General features: G+C 40.7%; 1 protein-coding gene across 2 annotated transcripts in view; it reads right to left on the bottom strand.

Moving 5' to 3' along the window:
- LOC123941145 (cytochrome P450 2J2) overlaps positions 1-12,871 on the bottom strand; it is a 35,524-nt gene extending 22,653 nt beyond the window's left edge. The window contains exons 1-2 of one of the 2 annotated variants that reach the window (XM_046004049.1): positions 12,588-12,871; positions 1,952-2,114 (exon numbers count right to left, since the gene is read on the bottom strand). In XM_046004049.1, the coding sequence (XP_045860005.1) occupies positions 1,952-2,114; positions 12,588-12,797 (373 nt within the window). In that variant the 5' untranslated portion in view covers positions 12,798-12,871. Of the gene's footprint in view, positions 1-1,951; positions 2,115-12,472 lie in introns of both variants that reach the window. The other variant, XM_046004057.1, reaches the window with a different exon arrangement.
- Positions 12,872-13,845: the final 974 nt, after the last annotated feature.

The raw sequence follows: 13,845 nt of genomic DNA, 5'->3' as shown, positions 1-13,845 counted from the left end.
CCCTCCCTTCCAGTGGTGCTCAGGAGAGTACACCCTCCAGATTTTCCTCCTTTCCATATCTATTGCTAGCTCATCCTCTTCTATCAAATTTTGAAATGATGAAGTTCTTCAAGATAAGCTATAAAGCCTCTTCTCTTCTTCCCCAAAACCCCATGCCTGGGAAATCTCATCAACTCCTAAATTTTTAAATAGCATCTATTGATAGTGAATATTTATTTCTGTCCCTGAGCTCCAGACACATACACCGCTGTTTGATTGCCTTTGCCTACGTAAAAGCCTTTCAAACTCAGCATATCCATGATTGGATTCATGATGTTCTCCATGCAACTGCACACCCAAGCCAAACTAAACATCTGTCCTACTCCAAATATTCCTCCTGTCCATTATCTACCCACTTGGTGTCTACCTCACCTCATTCAGCTTTCCATATCCCTCTATTTAGGTCATCATATCTTATTGGATTTACCCCCCTGGATTCCTTAAATTCGTGAATCTTCACTGCTACTAACCTGGTCTAGTCTACTCTATTGTCATTTATTGCCATCTCCCTAGTCTACACTGCGACCTTTTCTAACCTAAAATGCTACCATAGTCTCTTGCTCCCTGTATGCCATTTTCTACAGGGCAAACTACATAAGATTTTAGAATGTACAATGTAAATATGGTGATTCCTTCGTCTACTTAAAACCATTCAAGAGTTTCCATTGTTATTAGCATAAAACCCAAAACACTTAACAAGAACTTGTGTGAACAATTCCTGGCCAAGCTCGAGGTCCATCTTCCTTCCGTTATCTCCATTTAATCCCTGCACTTGCCACACTGGCCACCTTTTACTTCCTCAAGTTCACTGTTCTTCTTCCCATCTCAAGAACTTTTTCTATTCTAGTCTATGTGCCCAACTGCCTCTTCATTTTGTTAACTTGATTGTCATTTATCTACATTAGCTTTCCTTGAATCCAAGGACTAAGTTAGATGCCACTAATAAATGCATCCTGTACATATCTTAATAAGACTGATGCTTTAAGTTATGAGAGCTAATTGATGTGGTCTTTCTGAATAGAATGTAAGTTACCTAAGGACACAGATTTTATCTGCACTACTCACTGTTGTGCTGATAGTGCCTGTAGGTAGTGCCTGGTAGTGTTGGAAGATTAACTGTATCAAAAAGGAATTGAGAAGCACCTGAAAAAAATGGTGCTTTGGTAGAGTAATAGATTTGAGTTATCCATTCAGATTTTTAAATGTTTTGCATTTATTATTTTTTAAAATGAATTTTTAAGAAATAATTACTAAAAGTGACTTAAGAAATAACACAAAAACTTGAATATATATAGCCAATAAACTGAATAAACATTTAATTTATTTTTTATTTTTGGGGGGTTTACAGACATTTTATTCATTCATTCATTCATTCATTTATTATGTTCAGTTAGCCAACATACAGTAGTGTTTATATCTATTAATGACAATTTTAAGTATTCTTGCCGAAGTGTTCTAACACAGAATGGAAGGCTTAAGATGCCATAACGGTCCTAACAAGAAAGCACTGAACTAGAGGCAAGAAGAAGGACTTACATAAGCAGCAGAAGGAAGCAGATCTACATCGATTTGTCTAGGGGAAGAGATTGGAGCAGGAAGCAGAGAGAACGAAAATGCATTGCCTCTTTCTCCGCCATCACTGAGTAATGCAATTACTTGTTCATCAGTGTTTCCAGAGTGAGTTCATGCAGGAGACACAGCCTCTTCTAAATCCCTGACAGAACCTGCCAGGTTCTCTAAGAGGTGCCTTCAATAGGGAATTGTGGGCATCCAGCATCCAGCTTTCTTTAATTTCAGGAATTTTATAATGGGCGTGCTCCATGAGAGTGTTGGAGAATTACAGTCACAGAGGCATCTTTAACAGATCATAAAATATCAAACACAGCCATCTTACATTGGTTAAGAAACTTACCATTGCTCTTGAAGATACGTCTTCGGACAGGAGTCACAGGGCGGTTCACAAAGATTTGGTTATGGTCGACAAGGACTTCTTTGATTAAGGGCAATCCAGTTATGACAACTACAGGCAAGTCACCAAGCTGCATGCTAAAAATGTTTCCATATTTCTTCACAAACTGAAAAATAGTCACAACTGAATATGTATATGTCTGTGTGTCTGGGAATGGAGGGGGTTTGTGTAGCTCGGGAAGATCTTGTACTGAGGAAAGTCTGTGTGTACCTTGGCATGATGGGAACATTTCTTCTCTGTTTCCCTTTCCCCTCCTCTCTACTAGAGTTGAATTGAATTCACTACAGGATGTGGATGTTCTTTATAAATATTTATTCATATATTCAACCTATACAACTTGAGTGAGCATCCACCACTCTCCCAAGAACAAGGCATGAAGATGTAACTATAATAAAACAAACAAGGTCTCTAACCCAGGAGCATCTTAGAGTCTAGTGAGGGGAGAGAATTCAGAACACGTGACAGGCCAAAGAAGGCTGATATGCTTAGTGTAAGTTTGGAGTTGCAAGCATGGACTTTTTAGTAAATCAGGTGTTGAAGTAGACAATGTCCCTTTCCTCAACATGTGCTAGATGGCTGAAAATTCAAGCCTTAGCTGGGGCCAACTATGCAGAAAAGCACTCTAGTCCGGACTATGTGGGCACCTTAGCTTTATGGTTCATTAGCTGTGGGCTCTTGGGAAAGTTGTTTCACTTTTTTTTTTCTTTCTTTTTTTTTTTTTGAGCTTCAGCTACATAAAGGAAACAACAACAACAACAAAACAACAACAAAAAAACTCCCTCAAAGAGTTTGGTGAGGAAGAATGAAAGCAACTGTGTGAAAGGCACTTGGTTTTCCGGTACCTGGTGCACATCTGCCTGAGTCTCTGAGGAATTACTGGACTCATGGCAACGAGAGGACGAGAGCACATGGATGATGTGCTGGAGGAAGGCACATAAACACAGGGTGCCATGTGAGGTCCTTTTCACTGTTTGTTTTATTTAATCTTACAACCACCCTCTGGCATTAATGATTTTCCTTGTCTTTCAGAAAAGGAAAATGAGTCCTAGCCCAAGGAATGTCACCAAGGTAACAAAGCTGCTGGGTGGTGGAGGGAATTTGTCAGGTATTATGTAAGATTTTCAGACAAAGACTGGAGCCTGAGAAGGCACCAGGCCCTTAGAGTTTAGTGGGAGGGAAAAGGAGGGAGGGAGAGAGTGGGAGGAAGAGAACGGAAGAGTGTGTGGTGTGTCACAAGTACACACAAATACGCAGGTATGTGCAAGTGAGCTAGATGAGAGTGAATGGCTACTAATCAAGGTATTTCCTGACTTGTTCATTCAAGAGATGACTCTGAGTAGACCCTACCCCTGCCTCTCATCTGCAACGGCTGTGGCTAGCTGCAGGCGGTGGTAACAAACAGAAGGGTTCCATTTCCTGCATGTGTCTGCAGCCCCTCCTTCCGGATCCCTATGACCTTGTGCTCCCCTTTGCCACCCTCAGTGCCTAAGACCCCAGCGCCCCCCTCATTGGAGCAACTTCAATGGATTACACCAGTCTCATTCCACCACCCTGCTCCCACATAAAAAACTAAGCCTGAACTCAATGCCTCCCTTGTCCTTTTAGCCCAGAGTCTTCAACAATCTTCGCCTCTAGCACAGTCTGTCCTATCTTGCTGAAAGGGTGGAGGCAAGATTTGCTTATAAATGCCAGGAATGGGTCCATGAACGTCAAGCAAATGTGTTTTTTGTTTGTTGTTTCATCTTGCTGACTGCCTGGATGAACATCTTTTCTGGGTATTCTAAATTAGTCAAAAAAGGATTTCTTGACTAATTTAGAATACCCAGAAAAGATGTTTTTGGAATGGCTAAAAATTTCAGGTTAAGCTGAAAGACTTCTAATGAACAATGTGTTTATACAGCCTAGAATCTCAGCTTGTACTGGGCTGGGACACAGTGCCCCATTAGTATTTCCTGAAATGAGCTCTTCCAGAGTTTTGGCTCTACTGACTCTCTGCCCATGTACATTTCTAGTCCGAAAGAACTGGACCAGAGCCTTTCACAGCATAGTCAATTGTGTAATCATAGATAGGTCAAATGACCTCCCAGAACCCTCTTATCGACTATGGTGGTGTCTAAGAGTTCTCATGAGCACTGTGCCCATCATCTTGCTGATCACTTTACAGGAGGTAAATGTGTAACACACTGGGCACCTGAGAACATTGTAGTGTAGAGCACGCTGCCCAATGTACAACAATCACCAAGTCACTACACAAACAAGAGAGCAAGAGAACAAAAGAGGTTATTAAAAATACGATGATTCAGGAGGCTAAAATAGGCTTAATATCAGAAAGGAAGATAGAAAAAGAGAAAAGAATTCACACAGTAACTGTAAAAGGTGAATGAAAGTAATAGGAGACAGGAAATTTAAGACAAATGGTCAAAATTCCAAATGTGGGATTAAGGACTTAAATAGTAAGGTGGAACAAAATAAATTTTTAGAATGAAGAAAAATTAGAATGGAGGGTTAGTGAGATAAGAGCTTGAAGCATGATACCCACGAGGCAGACAACTGGGAGAGATTCCACTTCTAAGTTCTTAAACTCAAAAACCCACAGAACAAAGACACAAAGGAAAAGGAAAAGAGTAAAAGTGTAGCAATTCTCATTTCCCAGGCAGGAGGGGAGAAGGTCTGTTTCTTCCAGATGTGACCCGCCCTGAGCAGTGTGTGTGTGTGTGTGTGTGCGCGCGCGCATGTGCGTGAACGGGCACATATGTGTACACATGCACATATCATTCTAATAGACAAAACAATGAATGCTGTTTCTGTATGTTACTAAGGTTTAACACCTTTTCTCCAATATATGTATTATTTTTAAAAAGATTGTTTATATCTTCTAACCATTTTTTAATTGGGAAGTTCAAATTTTTTACTCACTGATTGGTAGAAGCTCTAGTTAAAAGTTACAAATAGGAAATTTTTATTTTATTACACAGGAGTCTGGAGAGATATATACCAAATCTTATAGAGGAACTGCTCAGCATGTTTGGGTATGTGTGGGGGGCTAGGTTGGCACAAGGAGGGCCAAGATTCTCTCCCTCTCACTAAATCGTATTCCTAAATATTTTCTTAATGTGTTTGTATTGCTTTTGTTTGCTTATTTTTATTTTTTAAAGATTTTATTTATTTATTTGTCAGAGAGAAAGAGAGCGAGCATAAGCTGGGGGAGCGGCAGGGAGAGGGAGAAACAGGCTCCCCACTGAGCAAGGAGTTCCATGCAATCATGGATTCCAGGACTCTGGGATCATGTCCTGAGCAGAAGGTGGACGCTTAACCCACTGAACCACCCAGCCTTCCCTGTATTGCTTTTATAGTTCAGAAGTATTTCTATCTGATAAAGAAAAAGAATGAAAGCGAGAAAGAAGAAAAGAAAAACAGACCTAAGGAAATAAGGAATAAAGCGTCATTTACAATGGGTTCCTACTCTATTCTGAGTCACAAAATCCTTTGAAAATCTAGTGTATGTTATGGATCTGCTCTTAAATTAAAGAAGCTCACAGTCCAAAGTAGCATATGGGAACATAATCAGTTCTTGTTTTTACTATTCTGTACAATAAGTCATTCGATGGGGTCAAGTTAGGAAACACATGGGGGACCAGGCGCCAGGACAGGTTCCTGGGAAAAGTAAGGAGGTAGGAGACAAGGCTCCTCGTTTGAGTAAGGAGATAGGAGACAAAGCTGGCAAGGCGATCTGAGCTATATGGAGGAGGGCCTTCATGCCAGCTGAAATAGTTTGAGTCCTGTTTGTAACTGAAAGTCTGGAGATGTTTGAATAGGAGACACAATGGAAGTGAGTATTTAAGAGGTTGGACTGTGAAGTCCTACAAATGTGTGAATCCAATTGTGAGTTTCTGTGTGATTTAGGGGCAAGTTATCTGACTTCTCTGTGTCTCAGTTTCCAAATCCACAAAATGGAAGTTATGGCAGGATTAGCCATAATACTAATATTAATAATAAACTTATGTATTGTTATTGATATATTTGGGAGCATATTCTAGCAAAGGGACTCTGGAAAGGTACTGACAAAGCAGTGAAGGGGAAGAGGCCAGAGAGTGGGATAATGGCGCCCATCCAGTGAGGTGGTCAGAGAAGGTATGCCTGCTATGCAACACAGTAGGTTTCCTTTAATTTCTTGCTATCAATTTTTAAAGAAAAGGGAAGAGTGGTATAGATACAGAAATAAGCATCAACTGCTAGGCACTCTGACAACAAACTGATATTCATGGGGTTATGTGATTTTTTTAACAATCCTAGAAAACATTTTCAGTTTTCAGAAAAGGAGGCACAGAGATTTAGCACACAGCTTGTGGGCATAAAGTTTGGGCTCTTTCTAACTCTCTCTTTAGTTTTCATCTTTAAATGAAAGGATGAAGATATTCTCCCTTCTTCTGAGTGATGGCACTCCCTAAGTATTAAGGAGCCACATGACTTCCCAATCAAGAATCACATTCCCCAGCTTCTCCAGGTGTAGACAATGGTACAGGAGTAGTAGTGATGTGTTCCCCTTCTGGGTCTCAGCCTTCAATGAAAGCTGCTTGCTCAACACCTTCCCTACTCCTCTTTCTACAGAGCAGAACTCAGACACAAAGGTGTTGCAGGACCAGAGCTACAATGTAGGAGGAACTGGAGTTTTTGGATGACCTTGAGGTATAAAGTAGCCTCTCATTCCTTGACTTCCTGCCTACATCTGAACTCATTTGTGGAAGAAAAGTAAGTCTCAATCTTTTTTTACATTACTGCATTTTTAGGTCTCTGTTATAAACAGCTTAATATGTATCTTAACTAATTCATTTATCCACCTTATCTACCATTCTCCCACCTTAGTCCAGCAAGGTTTTCTCTAATTTTGATAAATGCTCATCTAATATGTCATGTAGCTGTGATAGAGAAAGTTCAGAAAATAGGGGAAATAACACAAGAAAAGTTCCCATCATGCCATTTAAACAGGCTAGTTTCCTCACTGTACTATTGCTATGTTTTAGCTCCTGCCACTTTCTTGGATTAAAAAAAAAAAAAAATCTCCTGTCTCCTTAACTCCACTTGGCCACTTGCCTAACATAAGCTCAGCCCCAGTTTTTCCCAGCATTCTACAAGAAGTTCTCTCTAGGGCTTCCCACTCTCTGTGATCTCATCTCCTGATACCTCATTTGGTTACCATGAGTCTACACCACGCATTTCATCATACACTGTTTTGTGTTGTGGCTGTTCTATGGTAAACACTTCATAAATGTGTGTTGCATAAATGAATCCATGAATGAATCCATTATCCTCTATCATGAAAAGTCAAGTGGCGTAAGTAGAGGATAGATGTAAGAGTCAAGAAGCCCTGGATTCCAGAGATTCCTCCTTTTGCCATTATCTACGCTGAATAACTCAAGCAAAAGACTTTATTGTTTTCCGCCAGTTTCCTCAATGGCAAAATGGAACCACCACAAGAGAATACCTAACTTGTGTGTTTTTTTGTGAAGATTAAATGAAAATGAACATCTAAATCCTGATACAAGACCCAGCAAATCGTTGGTACTTAATGTTTTCAAATTGTTGGAATGTAAAATTCATTATAACTGAATGAATCATTTGACTCCATTTATTTTACAACCAAAAATATAAAAAATGTGAACCTATATGAAGTAAAACAGTCTGACCTGATGAGAAAACACCAGGCCATGTATTAGATCCTAGCCTCAGTTTCACTACTAGCCAGTTTTATGACAGGTAAATCACTTACCCCTTCTAATCAGCTCTATCTTAATGGTAAAACAAGGGCACAGATCAAATTTTCCTTCCAGACAGGATTGAGTAAAAGAATTTCCATTTTACTCCTTCTACTAATCATTACTCTAATAGCACAACAAAAATAACTGTTTTCTCTAGCCAAAGTGACAGAAAAAGCTTGGCCAGATAACACAGAAACTTTTTAACCTTTCTCCTTCCCTATTCTGGAGGCAACAGAATTAAAAAAAGATGTGATTCTTCCCTACCCTAATGGGTGCTGCATCAGTGGAAAACATGGATGGGAACTTGTCTTTACCCAACCTTTGTAGTAACAAGGTAATGCCCCTTGCCTGCCCAGTCTGTGAGCTGAACTGTAACTGTCACCCCCGAACTGGAGGGGTTAAGAGGAAGAATTCTTATTTCTACCCTTCTTCTACAGAAATAAGGAGATGCCCCTTCCCCATGGAGCAGATATGGATAGATCTCTGACTTCCATCCTCCCTACAGTAAGGAAGAGGCTACCCTACCCAGGACTGGGGGAGGGGGTGGTCTTTTGTCTCCATTCTCATTCTCCCTAGCCTGTACTGATGAGAATGTGGAGATGGAGTCCTCTGTGGCTGGATAACACGTAAGAGGGGAAGACTAGAAGCGCTGAAGAGGGTTTATAACTTAAATTGGCATTTGAGCCACAATCCACAAAGGTGAGCTTCTGACCATAAACAGGTTGATTCTCTACCAAAATGGAAGAATTTACATGTCCCAAGTCATATAAAGCACAACATGTCCAGGACATATTCCAGAATTACTCATCTTACCAAGAGCCAAGAAAATCTCAGTTTGAATGAGTGGATACCAATACTGAGATGATGGTGATGTTGGAAATATAGGAGTAAGATTTTAAATCAGCTATAATGTTTCAATAAACAATTACAAATATTCTTAAAAAAATTAAAAATAATTGGGGGCACTTCACTGACTCAGTGTGTTAAGCATCTGACTCTTGATTTCTGTTCAGGTCATGATCTCAGAGTCATGAGATTGAGCCTTCCATCAGGTACCATGCTCAGCACAGAGTCTGCTTGGGATTCTCCCTCTTTCTCTCTCTCCCCTCCTCTTCTCTTCCTCTGCTCTTCCCTACCCTCATAATAAAAAAGTATTTTTAATTAAAAAATCTTTTAAAAATAAAAAATTAGTAAATCTTACCAAAGAAATAAAAGATATATATAAGAACCAAAGGGAAAAATTAAAACTTAAAAATACAGTAACCCAAACAAAACCTCAATAAAGCAACTCAACAGCAGAACAGAAATGACAAAGGAACCAGTGAAACTGAAGACAGATCAATAGACTGTATCCAACCTGAACAACACAGAGGAAATAGATTGAAAAGAACAAATCTGACCCTCCAGGACCTATGTTAGAATAACAAAAGATGTAACATTTGCACCATCCATCCAAGAGTCCCAGAAAGAGAGGAAAAATGATGTGGAACTAAAAAAAAATATTTGAAGAAATAATGACCGAAAACTTCTTGAATTTGGTAAGAGATCAAACTACAGATCTAATGACCCAATAAACTCAAAGAAATCAACACCAGGACATACCATAATCTAATCTCTGAAAACTAATAGCAAAAAACCTGGGGCATCTGGGTGGCTCAGTCAGTTGAGTTTCAGCCCACATCATGATCCCTTGGTCATGATATCAAGCCTCAGGTTGGACTCTGCACTCAGCGCAGATCTGCTTCAGATTCTCTCTCTCTCTCTCTGTCTCTCTCAAATAACTTAATAAAATCTTTAAAATAATAAAAGCAAAAAAATCTTCTTGACATCAGGCAGAGAAAAACAACTTATTACTTATGGGGAGGAGCAATTCAAATCACAGCAAATTTCTCATCTGAAATCACAGAGGCCTGAAAGTAGTGGTACAACATTTTAAAATGCTGAATGAAAGAAATTGTCAACCTAGAATTCTATATTAAGTGAAAATATACTTCAGAAATGAAGGCGAAATAAAGGCATTTTTAGGTAAAGGAAAGTTAAGAGAAGTTTTTTCCAGCAGACCAGCTCTAGAAGAAGGGCTAAAGAAAGTTCCTCATGTAAAAAGGAAATGATACTGGTAGAAAATTAGGAACTTTGGGAATGAAGGAAGAGCAACATAAAGGGTAAATTGGTAAATATAATGGACTATTCTCCTCTTGAATTAAAAAAAAGTGTGTTTAACATTTAAAAACAAGTTTATAATGTCTGATGTGGTTCTCAACATATATAGAAATAATATTCAAGATAATTATAAAGCAGGGAGAATGAAAGTACCTACTGGTTGTAAGGAATCTATATTATACTTGATGTGGTAAAATGGTGATACTGGTAGATTGCATTAAGCTACATGTGCCTCTTATAATCCTTAGGCAGACACTTAAACACAATCCAGAGATATACTAAAAAGCAGTATAAATAAATTAAAATGGAATTCTTTAAAAAAATTTCAAGTGACCCACAGGAAGACAGAAAAGGAGTAATATGGGGATAAGAAACAGGGGGAAAATAGAAAATAAATAACAAAATGGCAGACTTAAGTATTAACTTATCAACAATTACATTAACTATTATGATCTAAATCCACCAACTAAAAGACAGAGATTGGGACACCTGGGTGGCTCAGTCAGTTATGCATCTGCCTTTAGCTCAGGTCATGATCCCAGGGTACTGGGATGGAGTCCCACATGGGGACTCGCTCAGCGGGGAGTGTGCTTCTCCTTCTGCTTACTGCTCCTCCTGCTTGTTCTCTCTCTATCTCTCAAATAAGTAAATAAAATCTTAAAAAAAATAAAAGAGATTGGCAGAATTAAAAAAAAAAAAGATCCATCTATATGCTGTCTCATTTCAAATAGAATGATACAAATAGGTTAAAAGTGAAAGAATGCAGTACACACCATGCAGATAATCACCAAAGAGCTGGTGTGTCTGTATCGTATCAGCTAAAGCCCAGGTAATGAAAATAACTGGGGATGAGGAGAGATACTACATAATAAAAAAAAGAGTCAATTCACCAAGACGATATATTAATTTTAACATGCGTCTTCCAAATAACAGAGATGACAAATACAAAAATGAAAAACTACCAGAACTGAATTGAGAAATGGAGACTTCAACATGCCTGTCCTTGTGATTGACAGAATCGATGGATAAGAGGTCAGGGAAGAAGGGCATAGAAAACCAAACAACAGGATCATCCGATGAGATCTAATTAATACATATAGAACACTCAGCCCAACAGTAGCAGAATACATACATTTTTTCAAGCATGCATGGGACTGTATGCTGGGTCATAAAACAAACCTTAACAAATTTAAAAGACCTGAAATTATACAGGATATATCCTTTTACCATTGTGACATCAAATTGGAAATCATTAATAAAAAGAAGCAGGAAAATTTCCAAATACTTGGAAATTAAACAACATATTTCTTCCTCTTTCCAAAAGAGATTTTAAGTAATCTCTTCACCCAAACTCGGGCTTAAACTCACAACCCTGAGATCAAGAGTCGCATACTCCACTGACTGAGCTGAGCCAGCCAGGCACCCTTAAACAATATATTTCTTTCTTTCTTTTTCTTTTCTTTTCTTCTTTTTTTAAGATTTTATTTATTTATTTGAGAGAGAGAGAGTGAGAGAGAGCATGAGAGAGAGCATGAGAAAGGAGAAGGTCAGAGGGAGAAGCAGATTCCCCATGGAGCTGGGAGCCCAGTGTGGGACTTGATCCTGGGACTCCAGAATCATGACTTAAGCAGAAGGCAGTTGCTTAACCAACTGAGCCACCAGGTCACCCAACATAGTTCTTAAACAAAGGTATAGGTTTAGGAGCCTTGCTTTAAAATTCTGTTACTAATCCTGTCACTTAGTGTTCCCAGTTGGGTGTTTCTCCAAGAAAGTGATAAAACCTTCTCCACCTATACTTCAGTATAGAAGCATGTGTTTATAGTGCCCGGGGTATGTCTAGGAAAAGGGGAACATATATTTGTTGTGCACCTACTGAAAGCCATGTTTGATCACTGATAGTTTTAACCTTCACAGTCACCTACCACAGTGTTGTCACTCAGCTAGGTAGTGACAGGTAACAGAGGTACCTAGCTGAGCGACAGGAGACCAGCTGAGGATTTTTGAGAGAGGGCTGGATGCTGGAGGGAATTTTAAGGAATCAGGACAGAGTTAGGAAACCCTGGCGCCACGTAATTATAAAAAGGTGGAGAGAGGCTGAGTTAAGAACAGTTCCAAGTGCATCCCTAACTCTGGAAGGCAGTAGGAAGCACTAAGAAAATTTAAGCAGAGGGACAATTTAAAACAAATTACTTTAGTGAGAGCTGGTAGCAAGGGAGGAGACCGAAAAGGAGGGGCGAAGTTACTGACAAGTGGTGAGGATTTAAGGAGTCCTGTATCATTTTACACTCAGGAAATACAGCGGAGAAGGTAAGTACAGCTTCCCCCAACACCCACCCCCACGACAAAAATATTAAAGAGGACAAAGTGATCATATTGTAAACAGGATGTTCCAATAACACTTAACAAGATACACAACTAAATGGGTTAAGACTGTAACATGTCTGGCACCCTTAAATAGTAATCAGTGAATAATATTTCACTTCTAGAAAGGACAGGTATAATCATGCCAGTTGACAGTGAGGAAATCGAGGCTCAAAGCAGGATTTACCAAGGAAGCTGCATTCGCTGCACAGCCACCCAGCCGCCCGCCCTCGATCCCCAGGACGGCCCTTGTCCGGCAAGTCAGGGTCCCGGCACAGCCCTGCACCTTCGCCCGCTCCTACCCGCTCAATCGTCAGGTGAGACTGCTCAAAGTCCAGATGGAAGAAGTTGCCCACGAAGGGCAGGGGTAGGGGACCTGGTGGGTAGTTCTTTGGGCGCCGTCTTTTGAGGAAATCGGCAAAGAACAGAAAGGCGAGGGCACCCAGCAGGAGGGTGCGGAGATGGAGCACCGCCCAGACAGTGGCCACCAGGGAGCCCACCGCCCCAAGCATAGCTCTCTCTTCCTCTTGCTCTGCTGAGCTCTGAGCAGGCGACGTCCCCGCCAGTCCCTGCAGCTGAGCTTGCAAGACCGCCTGCAGGCCCCGCCCAACTCGCCTCTCCCCACCCGGCCCCCACTTTGCCCCGCCCCTGCCGCCCTCCCCACTGCGCCCCGGGTGGAAACTCTGGCCCAGCTGTTCGCCCCACTCGCCGGGTGCAGCGCCAGTGAGCCTCCCTCTCCCCTCCTTCCCTCCCTGGACCCCAGACCGCACGCTGACCAGGCTGCCCTCCAGAAGAGGTCTTGGAAATGGCCAGGCTCCGAGCGTTGCTCTTTTCTGTTTACAAAGCTCGTCTCTGAGACCACGGAGAATTTCCGCATCTCTGAAAGCACCGCAAGCCTTTGACTCTGTGTTTTTCAATCACCCTCTCTCATCCCACAGTTGGAATCTTGCCAGGTAAACAGTGATGATAACAGCAGCACCTGGCGTTTCTTGGGCGCCTTAACCAAATGCCAGGCAGCACACTCGCCTCTGTACACGAATCATTTAATTTTGACAAAATCAGGCAGAAAATGCTCTTAGCTCCATCTTGCAGTTGAGGAAAGTGAGACCTAAAGGATAAGTGGCAAAGAGGTGGTGAATAAATAAATCCACGGGTCTGCAACACATCTGAGCAAAATTCTGTATTTGTAACTTTTTGGAGATTGAAAAGCGTTACATCAAGGGTTGCTTGGGTGGCCCTGTCAGTTAAACCACCCACTCTTGATTTCCCCGCAGGTCCTGATCTCAGAGCTGGGTGTGGAGCATGCCTACCATTCTCTCCTTCCCTCTTCCTCTGCCCCCTGCCCTCAAATAAACAAACAAACAAACATATAAATAAATAAATGTATATACACACATAAGTATATAAATAAACGTATAAATATATGAATTAATTAAATTTTAATGTAAAAAAGCATTACCTCGGGACACCTGGGTGGCTCAGTGAGTTAAAGCCTCTGCCTTTGGCTCAGGTCATGATCCCAGAGTTCTGGGATCAAGCCCAGCATCAGGCTCTCTGCTG

Source organism: Meles meles, chromosome 1 (genome assembly GCF_922984935.1).
Source record: "Meles meles chromosome 1, mMelMel3.1 paternal haplotype, whole genome shotgun sequence".
In the NCBI taxonomy this organism is placed as follows: Eukaryota; Metazoa; Chordata; class Mammalia; order Carnivora; family Mustelidae; genus Meles; species Meles meles.
Note: the sequence above shows the minus strand (reverse complement) of the source record. Positions and strands in the feature narration are given on the sequence as shown.